This window comes from Euleptes europaea, chromosome 15, assembly GCF_029931775.1.
Source record: "Euleptes europaea isolate rEulEur1 chromosome 15, rEulEur1.hap1, whole genome shotgun sequence".
Classification (NCBI taxonomy): Eukaryota; Metazoa; Chordata; class Lepidosauria; order Squamata; family Sphaerodactylidae; genus Euleptes; species Euleptes europaea.
The window spans coordinates 33,426,535-33,438,542 of NC_079326.1; the positions used below are offsets into that span (position 1 = coordinate 33,426,535).

The 12,008-nt window shown below is 42.3% G+C and overlaps 1 protein-coding gene across 7 annotated transcripts in view; it reads left to right on the plus strand.

The window, feature by feature from the left end:
* The window catches only part of SLC4A10 (solute carrier family 4 member 10), a 204,729-nt gene that overhangs the window by 83,293 nt on the left and 109,428 nt on the right, over window positions 1-12,008 (plus strand). For all 7 annotated transcript variants that reach the window (XM_056861658.1, XM_056861656.1, XM_056861662.1 and 4 more), the window contains exon 2: window positions 1,643-1,724. In XM_056861658.1, the coding sequence (XP_056717636.1) occupies window positions 1,643-1,724 (82 nt within the window). The remainder of the gene's footprint in view (window positions 1-1,642; window positions 1,725-12,008) is intronic.

A 12,008-nucleotide genomic window follows, 5' to 3' on the forward strand; every position in this document is an offset into this window, starting at 1 on the left:
ATGCAGAGAATGGGGCCAGGTACAGATAAGGATAATTTATTATGAACCTAAGGGACCCTCCAACTTTGCAAAAAAAAAAAAGAGAGAGAGAGAGAAAGAAGACAAAAAATGGGGGGGGGGTTAAATCCATTCCGGGGGGGGGGTAAATCCATTCCGGGGAGGGGAATTCAGTCTTCCCTTCATTTGTGCAGACTGTGCACACTTACTTTGCCTTGGGGCTTATGGGGGAAAGTAGGGGAGAGCTATAGCTGCTGCTGCTGCATTGGCCAGGCAGGTGGTTGCTGTGCAGGTTGGGGGAACCTAGCCAGGGCCTAGCTGGGGTGGGGGGACAGAAAGGATGGAGATGATGCGCTGTCAACCAATATATACTTCAAGATCAGCCATAATCATCTGTATTGCAGTTCTTTAGCATGTATGGCAGAAGTGAACAAATTGGTTGTTTGTATTCAGCCCCCCCCCCCCAAGTCCCAACCCTTGCTTCCTAAGATCCCCTACTTCAGTTGACTTGCTGTTTTCTCAAGTTCTCTTGCATCAGTTTTTCTAGATCCAGGATTCTTTGACCCGTCTCCTTGCCCAGCCTTTCAAGAATATGACTAGTACAGACAAAATGAGGTGGTGGGTCTCCTGCTTGTCTCATTTCTCTGTGGCATTTGGACCCCTCCATTGATCAGTGCTAGGAGCATCACCATCACCACAACCTCAATATCTGCATTACAGTGACTTTTGATGCTGTTTGTGTCAGAAGACCCTTTTGGGGAGTGGGCAATTTGGGGTAGAGAGACACAAGGTGAGGGGAAGCATTTATCATACCACTGCTGCTTTCCCATGTCTGTTCACCCCCTGCTGAGGTGACCTTTCTCATCTAAGTTGCATTACTTGATTTTTTGTGTGTGCTAACATATTTCTCATTCCCAAAATGCTGCAATATAATGGCTTAGATTCTACCTCAAAATTCCACAGATGAAAGGGATTTATGTCCACAGAGTGCAACTTCTGCACTCCCACTGCAGCTCCAAATCCTGCTGAAAAGCTGTTTTGGGGATCCAAAGGAATATCTTGGGGGCAGATTAAGGTCTGTTGTGGAAGGGGGGAATCAACAAAAGTTACTCCCCCTTTCCCCCATGGACATTTTAGGCAGGATTCAAAGTTAATATAAATAAATTCAGACACAGGATCCTTGACTAAGTGCCACGTTAAGGTGTGGAAGATGTAAACCCTACAAAACAACAACTGCTACATATTTACCTTAACTCTGTATGGTGACCTAAAAGTTTCTGTATCCATTCGTTTGAGCTGAATGTTACCAAAGATTTTTTGGAAGTACTAAAATGTACCCATTCCGTATTTTACTAGTGTCAGTTTCATAGTACAATACCCTTTATATTATTTTCCATACTCTTGCCAATTCCTAGAAATGTGGGCTTTCTCTGAATGTGATTGAGCTGCAGGTTATTTTGGTGCAAGCCAGCTTTTAGCGATGGTACAGTGCATAACATGAAAGCATTAATAGTAATTATATCCCTCTTGGTTTCCGATAGAAGATCAGACTGGTAAAAATAATTTGCACCTGACATTGTTCAGGTTTGGTGACTGATGACAGCATAGCGAAAGCCTTACATGTTCAAATGGTTTTATTTTATAGAGAAATGATGAAGAGGCGGTAGTGGACAGGGGTGGAACACGCTCCATTCTCAAAACCCATTTTGAAAAAGAAGACTTGGAAGGTGAGAACTTGTTATTTATGTTTCATGTTACGATTTCCTCTGAATGAGTTGGCTTAATGCCATCTTCAAAAATGTACGCAAGGCCTTTTGTGGGTGGTGGAAATCATCTCCCAGTTATCAAAACTTGCTAGTCCATGAGGGGAAGGTGGCTCAGGAACTGTTTGCTGTGCCAAGAGTGGCTGAAGAGCTCTGTGTTGCTGGGGAGGGGCCGTGGCTCAGTGGTAGAGCATCTGCTTGGCATGCAGAAGGTCCCAGGTTCAATCCTCGGCATCTCCAGTTAAAGGACCTAGGCAAGTAGGTGATCTGGGCACAAACCCTTATTTCCACTGAAGTGTTTTAACACAACTATTTCCAATGAGACACAACTATGTCAGCTCTATAGCTCAAGCGAGACCAAAAAAGCCAACGAGGATAAGGAGACCCTGCTTTTACACAGTAGGCCTGTTAACTATAGCTGGGTTGTACAAATAAAATACTGCAGTTTTCAGCCCTGCAGACTTTTCGTGTGTTTTATTAAGCCAGAAAAGTCTAATAATCTGTTATGTTCCAGAAGAAAAATCTGTCTTTTCTTTACAGCATTGTCCCTGGGGACAACTTTATAAGGCGAGCGATCTAAGGACTGTTTTTCTCTTGAATAATGGGATGTTGCTCTTTATGACACAGGGTACTTCCTGGAAGTTTGCACTGTTTCCACAGAAGAAAAATAGAGTTGTCTGAATGTGTGTGGGTGGGGAGTGAAGGAGGGGAGAGAAAAATGAACGTTGTATCTTTGGGCCATAAGACATGAAGGTATTGCTAATAAAAAATGAATTATTTTATCAGATCAATTGTTCGTTTTCACAAGGTATGCCAGGCCAAGAGCTTACACTATTCGAGATGTTTTTTAATGAACGTGAAGCTTTTCAATATGTTGAATCCAGCCAGCTTTTCTGTGAATGAAAAGAAGAAGAAGAGTTGGTTTTTATATGCCGACTTCCTCTGCCACTTAAGGGAGAATCAAACCGGCTTACAATCACCTTCTCCTCCCCACAACAGACGTCCTTTGAGGTTGGTGGGGCTGAGAGAGCTCTAAGAGAGCTGTGACTTGCTCATCTCAGCCATACTCTCTGCCTCAGTTCACACATTACATGGGTCCATCGTTTAATTAAATTGAATATAGTTAGCACAATTGTCTGAATGCAGACAGCTCCACTACATGTGGTTAGATGGGGTCGGTATTTTACTCCCTGGTATCAGCACAATGGTTTTTCATTGGCAGCTCAGCTGGTATCCCAGCCTGCTTTGAGGCACATCATTTTTCATAGATGGAAGCTTTTGTGCTTTTATTTGGTGTTCTTGTGCCGTTACCATTTGGACAGATATATCTGGTAGCTACATCCAAATCTACCATCCAGGCAGAACAGATGGTGGTTCAGATCAACAAAATATTCCCAGCAAAGTGTCAAGTGTCTGTTTGTATAGGTGCTTAAACCTGGTGAGTGGGTGAGGGATAGCATACAGATTTTTCTGATTTGCCTTTGCGGATACAAAAAGCTCATACCGACAGGTAACTCTAGGCTAGGAAAGGAGTTCTCTGACGTTGTTGTAATGAGTCAGGCAAATTCAAGAAGGCCGTTTGAGCCTCTCCAAACGCAACACAGTCTAAATGTGGAAAGGTTTCTATGGTTTCTCCACTGGCTACTTCCTTTAACACGATGTTTGGTTTATTCTCAGTAAGCCAACCAAAAAGATAGGAAAATGACCAAGGGAGCACAATTCTGTCAGACAGCATGAATTATAGGCCCCTTTCATGAAAATGGCATTTTTGGTAAGATAATGTCACACATGCTACATGTTGAGTCTAGGGATGCTGGAACACCCTCCAGTTCACCAGGCGTCCTGTTTGCTGGTTGGGAGCAGGGAGCTGAAGTTTGGATGATCTGTTCATTGACCCATTCATGGCTGTTTGGCAGGTTGCTTCACCGTGTTCCTTCCTAACCATGTAGTACAACGCAGTTGGCTTTTTGCATGTGCTTTTCTCTTACCAATCAATTGAATTCTACTACTCCCTGTCCTTGCTGCATAACTGCTCCGCTCAGCAGGCAATTGTTTAAATCAGTGGTTCCCAAACTTTTCGGTCCACCCCACCGTTCCACAAACTCAACCCCAGCACCCCCTACCCTATCCAACAACACAGTTGAAGAGGCCCACCTCTAGCATCCCCATGCTGCCCCCTTGCCTCTTAGTGCCCCCTAGGTAATCCCACTGCCCCCTAGGGGTGGTACTGTTCAGTTTGGGAATCACTGGTTTAAATCAACAATTAGATTAACCACAAGTTATATAAACAAGTTATATAAATCATAACAAAATGCCATCTTTTAATAAAATGCTACCCTTCAGTACTTGTCTAAACAAGTCGTTAGTGATACTAATGGCGGCTGGTTGGATTGAACTAGCAGCGACTTTGCATGTGCTTAGTTTTGCAAAACCCCAATGCAGATGCTTTCAGCTGGTTTTTGGAGCCTGTTCAGCACGAAACAGACATGCTGGGTGATCAGTTCACATTTGATTGACACATGTGAACATGATCAACTCAACTGTTGAACGCATTCATGAGGCAAATCACATCCTCCCTGGTGGAGTCAAGAGATGGTCATCTTGTCTTTGAGCTAATTACTTGGCAGTGGTTCATGGTAATCAGATGATAGTCCACAATAAAACATATTATTGAAAGAACTCAGACAATCCCAATGTGCTCAAATTGGGAATGGTGGTAAAAAGTGCCTTCAAGTCACAGCTGACTTATGGCAACCCCCTAGGGTTTTCAAAGCAAGAGATGTTTGGAGGTGGTTTGCCATTGCCTGCCTCCGTGTGGGCTGAGAAAGTTCTGAGAGAACTGTGACTGGCCCCAGGTCGCCTAGCAGGCTTCATGTGGAGGAGTGGGGAATCAAACCTGGTTCTCCCAATTAGAGTCCACCACTCTTAACCACTATACCATGCTGGCTCTAATTGGGATTAGAGAAAACAATTTAGAGATTTGCAAAATGTACCACAAGGAGAAACAGACCCTAGTTTTGTGGCTGGCCTTCCAAGTTTTTGTGGCCGAAGGTTCCAAGCAGATACTGTTTGCTTTGGGGGAAATTGTTTAGAGGCTGGTGGTATCTGCCTTTTAAAGGTAGCCTGTCTGCTCATCCATGCTTGACATATAAATTTGTAAATAAAGAGCTATAACAGGAGGAAGTCTTCCGGGGGCCCTCATCCAAAGGAAAACAAGCACATAAAACTTCCTCACCACTTGAAGATAGGACTATCTAATGGTGTTGATTCCACTCAGCTCGTGCCATTTTAACATTTTAGTAATTTGTATTCTTCAGATGGTGTGATTTCCTGGAGGAATCAGAAGAGCATTTTTATTTGAAAAGCCAGAAAAGCCAGAATCTGTTAGTTTGTCATCAGAAGAAAATTGTTTGGTCTCAGTCTATCGTGTTCACAAATGTCCTTGTTTCGTGATGATTTGGTTTTGAACTGACAGCGTTCAGCACTCATCATCTGTTGTCTGAGAAAGGGGAACACTGGAGGAGCAGATGAGCAGCCTTCTGCTGCACACAGACATATTTGGACTGAGACCTATGCATTGTTCAGTATCATTTCCACTAATATTCATGCAATTGAAAAAGGATATGAACAGTGGATTTCTATGAATTACTGTTATTATTACCTTTTAGTTTGGTTAAAACAACTGCGAAATAACTGAGATCTGAATTCTGATATTTCAATATCAATATCAATATCAAAACCTTTATTGGCATAAAAGAAGCAGATTAGGGTAATACAGTACTTATCAAGTTCAGTATAATATAGTAGTAAAATTCATTGCAAACATTATAGTAACACATACAATTGGCAAAGCTATTACTTGTCAATACAAAGATCCATAGTTAAATTTTTGCCAAATATTTGGCGACTGCTTCAGTCGAGTTGGGGCACTCATCAGCTAATAAGAGTTAGGTAGTCCTCTTCGCTGGGCCAGGAAAATTCATAATAATTGGGTCTATGAAACGATTTCTTAGGCTAGGAAAAAGGGGCAGAGCAGTAAAATATGAGTTATGTAATCAGGTTCGAGAAGACAGAATTTGCATAGTCTATCTCTAAACGGGATATTATGGAATCTCCTGGAGAGAACTGCTGAGGGGAAGACATTCAGTCTGGCGAGCATAAAAGCCCGCCAATGGAGGGGATTGGTGATGTTTTGAATGTAAGGAGCTCCTCCGGGGATATAGGTCGACAATCCATGAAAACAGGGGGAACATGTCATATTGGAGCCTGCATTTATAATCTGTTCCTCAATGTCCCTAATTCTTTGCCGGATGGTAAAGAGAATTTGAGACTCACCACAATTATTTAGAGAGTCAAAACTAATTCCTAAGGAATTAGTTTTCAGTCGAATGTGCTGGTACCATAGGGAGACATAGGGATCTCTTAGCATGTCGTACAATAAGGTGAATGGGTCCGATCGGAAGTGGATATGAAGCTACAGCGGTGGCAATCCAAGCTCTTGTGGACAGAGTGTAGAGATTAATCATATTGGGCAAACCCATTATTCATCGCAAAAAGAAGATCAAACTGCGGTCAGCATCCAAGGTGAGAGCTTGGATCCAAATGGGGACCCCATAGAGTAAATGGTTAGAAACTTTCGATGTGTAAATCTGAATCGCTGCGGGAACAAACTGGTGTCCATCTTGATAGTGGAAACGTCCCACCACTTGGGATTGGCTCCTTGCTGTAATGATATTTAATAGTCAACTTGTGGTAACTGTAACAGTAGCCGTGAACACACATGCATCCTGCATATACATCTCTTTGTAAAAAAGAGCCAGCACACCTTTCCAAATGAAACTGAGGACCTGTACCTGGATAAATGTAGGGCTTGAATTGCATTTCCAGCTGTACATATGCTGAATGTAACTTGAGGATTACTCAACATATATATAAAGAAAAATCAAGTGTATACCATCAGGTGGATAAAAATCAATGATTTAAAAAAAATTAAAAGTCAGATTTTTAAAAATTCAATCGGATTTTTAAAATTTCAATCGGATTTTTAAAAAAATAAAATGCTTTTTGAGGAAAAAGTTATCTAAATATAGTTTTCTATTTAAGGGACATTATAGTCCAAAGGTTGTTCATCATGAAATAAGGATTAGTTTTTAATTATGTAGTCAGTGTGAGTGGACAGTGCTGACTTTGATAGACCCATGGTCTCAGTCAGTAGAAGGCAGGTTCATATGGTCAAACCTTTTTGTTGTTGTTGCAAAAAAAATCTCATCTTTTTCAAGTTTGCTTTTTTCATGGTGACCTATTCGGATCATGGGTACCCAATAATGTCAGAGTAAATAAAGAGATCTGTGGATGTGAAAAGCATCTGATGCAGATGTTTGTTTGTAGCTTCCTTAGACTTAAAACAGCTTTTGCTGTGGATGTTGTTTGAGCTGTAGGGTGACACTTCAGCGGAAACACTTTTTATTTTGTGTTGTAAATAGCCTAGTGAGGTGTACTTTTATATCACAGCACAAGTCTGACAAGTCTCCAGTACCTGTTAGGGCTTGTTCACACATTTTGTTTCAGAAGCTATTGCCTACAAGCTATTATCCAGCATCAACAACTGTTGTTTCTGCAGCCTGGGAATCCTAGCAATAGCCCCTTGCTGAGTATCTTGGGTTGCTTCTGTAAACCTGCCATAATAACAACACTTTTAAAAAGTGTATAAAGAGCACATCAAGAGATGATAATTACCCCAAACTCTCTTTTGTTTTTTGCTTTCACCTTCTGATTAGCCCCTTTTAATGTGGAATCAAATTAAACAGTGAATGAAATGAAGGTATTAATAGCTTAGGAAGACAAGAGGCAAGCAAGTGTTTGCAAACAGGGGAAAAGACTGCTCAGAGTCAATGTCCACCTATATAAGTGTTCAAGTTCTTGGTGTGAATTGCTAACGGGGGAGACTGAGAAGCAAAAACGGCCCTGTAAAAGGGCCCTGGCCCCTGCTGCAAGGGGGAAGGGTGGAAGAGCAGGGTCATGCCCACCCTGCTTGGAGAACGGGCTGCTGGATCTAACTTGCCCTGGACAGGGCTGGGGCCACTGCCACACACCTGTCAGGTACAAAATCGTACCTGTGGCCCTTTGGCTCATTATGCTTAAGGAAGGGCCCTGGGCTGTGGGTTACAGATCCGGCAGTAAGGAGACAGAGGAGCCCAGGCAAGGATCCTTTAAATGAAATAAAGCTTTAATTACAGTTTTTCCCCCTGTATTAATTACATTCATGCACTTCACACACTCGCCCCAAAGTCAGGTTGGCCAGACCTGGTGGAAGGTACCAAAGACTGTCCATACAGGAGAGCTCAGTTGAAGATGATGGAAGGTAGAGCTCTGCCCCTACAAGGCCCAGTCTTTCTCCTTTGTAGGGCTGATGACCCTTGTCTGCTCTTTCCTTGCCTCTTTTGCCCTTCCTCCTTGCTTTTCAAAAGGCGGGTGCACCCAGTTCCCGCTTGATGCTTGTTGACATCTTTGTGGATCTCTGCCAGGCTCATTAGCTCTAACTGTCAGAGTCACTTCCCCTTATCTCATAACATCAATTGGCAGGAGTGAAGGAAGAGGCCGACTGCAGGGATATCAAGCATAAGAACATAACAAAAGCCATGCTGGATCAGACCAAGGTCCATCAAGTGCAGCCGTCTGTTCACACAGTGGCCAACCAAGTTCCTCTAGGAAGCCCACAAACAAGATGACTGAACCAGCATCCTGCCTGTGTTCCACAGCACCTAATATAATAGGCATGCTCCTCTGATCCTGGAGAGAATAGGTATGCATCATGACTATATATCACATGTGTCAGGATGCCACAGCACAGTCTGTTTGAGGGCCAGAGTGGGGTGGATGGCCCTCATCTTTGGCCTAGACTTCTGCTTTTTACACACATGCACTTACCACACGCACTTACAAGCATTCTCTGACCAAACAGAGCTTAGGAGATTTCAGGCTAAAGTTACTGAACACACTGAAAGTTTCATAGACAGTTGCAAATGCAAGTTCTTGATTTTGCAGATTTAGAAGCAGACATATAAACATTTAATGAAATCAGTTCTTGTAGGTTATCCGGGCTATGTGACCGTGGTCTTGGTATTTTCTTTCCTGACGTTTCACCAGCAGCTGTGGCAGGCATCTTCAGAGGAGTGTCTCTCAGTGTCAAAGTGTGTTGGAAGAGTAATATATATAGTCAGAAGGGGGTTGAGTTTGAGCTGAGTCATTGTCCTGCAAAAGTATCAAAGGTAATGTGCTAATCATTGTCCTGTAAGTATCAAGGTAATGTGCTAATGAGGGTGTGGTATGTTACGGTAATATGGAACCATTGTATCCTGAAGTGATCTGATAATGTGTGCAATCCAAAGCTAATCTGCATGGCTATTGTGGACTGTAGTCTGGAGTTTTTCAGGACAGGAAGCCAAGCCTTATTCATTCTTAAACTCTCTTCCTTTCTGTTAAAGTTGTGCTGATGTTTATGAATTTCAATGGCTTCTCTGTGCAATCTGACAAAATAGTTGGTCCATGTTCAGCCACTGCTGATTTCTCAGGTTGGCCAAGACTGTATATATTACTCTTCCAACACACTTTGACACTGCGAGACACTGTCCTTCAGTGTTACTCCTCTGAAGATGCCTGCCACAGCTGCTGGCGAAATGTCAGGAAAGAAAATACCAATCTGGCTACATTTCAGAGAGGGAAAAAAATCAAATGTAAAATGGTTGAGGTTACAGAAATTGTAAACATTTCCCCTGTATTTTGAAAATTCAGAAGTTTGTTATTGATTTCTATGTGCACTGAAATATACCTTAGCTTTGTCCTTCTGACAGGTTATATGGTCCAAAATTCACAAATGTTCCTAGGGACTTGCCATAACCAGCTTGATGAAAATCGGTTACATATTCATGAAGCTATGAAAGTACAGGTTAATTAGTTAGTAAAGTAAGTCCTCACTGTGGAATTTCTTTCCTAAAGAAAGATGTGATCAACCTGAGCCAGCCGCAGTACCAGCAGAGACAGAGCCAAGGGAAGTTAGAAAGGCAGTAACAGATTCAAAAAGGCAGTTCTGTATTAATATACTTCACAGGGGCTTTTTTGGATGTATTCTCTCTCTCACTTCTCATAGGGCACTCATGGGCCATTTATGCTTGGTAATTAGCAGCGCTTTCCAGGCTGAAGTGCCCAGCATATTTTTCTGAAATTTTCACACTGAACCATCCTTCAGGAAGTGCCTGCAAAGCCTGCGCACACCTGCTTCGCATTTCTTAAGAGCAACTTTAATGCGACCTTTTTTTATTTGCTCTGCCCCCACCTCGAAAAATCCCCTGAAGGAAGCATGCAAAATCACACAGCCACGGCTTAGCTATGCAAACGACTATTGCTAATGGAAGGAACGAAGGAGCAGGTGCGTGGGGGTGGGGGGTGGAATTTCTTCTATTGCATTGTCAGGACCGTGAATAGGCATTTTAAAGGTTGCATTTAAAGAAAGAGCTTTGAGCGAGCATCAAAATTGACCCTGCATAAATGGCTATGGAGTCATACTATTGTACAATAACAGGAGCATCTAAGAGTGTGTTTGTCAGTGACAGAGGAAATATACATCTCCCCAAAATCCTACAGGATATGCACACAACAGAACTTTGCTCTGTTGCTAGTCCAGTTGGGAAGTGTGTGGTGTAAGAGGTCAAAGTATTACAGAGTTAAAGTGAGGGTAAATTTTGCCTACTCAATACCATGTCTCCCCAAACTGGAAGGTGCATGTAATTCAGTGCTTTACCTTTTCAGAAACGAGGGAATTATAAAATCCAATTACTTTTGATTAGGAGTTGAATTAAGGTACTTACAGTTTCAGTTACATTCCAAACAAATATATACCACCTGAGGAGCACAGTACCAGCCTGACATTTTATGGTCATTTACAATTTAGTGATCCATGCAGTTACCATTTCCTTTGTTGTTGGAGATTTTAAAGCAGCAAGTTGGCATTGCCTTCACATCCAATCTGTCAACAGGGTGTCATTCATTTTGACATGTCACCTAGTTCTTATTAACCATCTACATTAAGCATTGATCACTGTTGTACCTTCAGTCTGCAGAGCAAGAGAACTAGGCATAAAGGGACAAGGGTATGCTAGCACTTTTATGTTGTTTTCAGATGGTTTTAATTGTTCTTACAATGTATTTTGGAATGCTTTTAGCCACCCTGAGCCCGGTTCGCTGGGGGAGGGCAGCGTATAAATAAAACTGATTATGATGATGCGTTGAACCTATTAGTTAGGTTGCAGGCAAGCACAAACCGTATACAACATGCTTACTCTGTACACAGCATTAAATTAAGGTGGTGGTCCTACAATGTCCCTTTTTTGAAACATGAATGTATTTGTAAATCCCTCTTAAACCAAATGTACAATCAGCCTTGGGTCCCTGTGAGAAAGGTATAAATAACGTAAATAAACAAATGAACTATTAAATAAAATTGACAGGCATCCATTGAACCCGCCAGGGCTTCCCAGCAATATGGTATGTTCATTGATTATAAAAATTCTGTGTATGTGACTCTGGGCAAGTCCAAAGATGTATTAGCCACAGTGCAAAGAGGCTGGCATTTAGCAATGCATTGGACACATACTCACTGGTAACTATTTGTGCATCTGCCCATCGTGTGGGTATTACTGTCAGCTTTCATGGCACTGATAACTTTTGAAGGAATGAAGACCTGCAGTTGGCCCCCAGACCCAAATGCTACAGAATGCCCTATGTGCAGCTTCATTCCAGTGCTTGGACCAGTGTACATAGCCACAGGTGCTCTAACCAGACATGTAAAAAGGGTCTTGCTCAAAAAAATGTGTGTGTGAAGTCTTTTTCGTCACAGTAGCCCTTCTTGTACTGAACCCTAGATGTATGAGAGCCAGTGTGGTATAGTGGTTAAGAGCAGTGGACTTTCATCTGAAGAACCAGGTTTGATTCCCCACTCCACCACATGAGTGGCAGACTAATCTGGTGAACCAGGTTGGTTTTCCCACTCCTACACAAGAATCCATCTGAGTGACCTTGGGCTAGTCACAATTCTCGTAGAGCTCTCTCAGCCCCACCTACCTCATAGGGTGTCTGTTGTGGAGAGAAGAAGGGAAGGAGATTGTAAGCCGGTTTGATTCTCCTTAAAAGGAAGAGAAAGTCAGCATAGAAAAACCAACTTCTTCTCTTTGTCCTTCTTCTTCTTCTTATTTT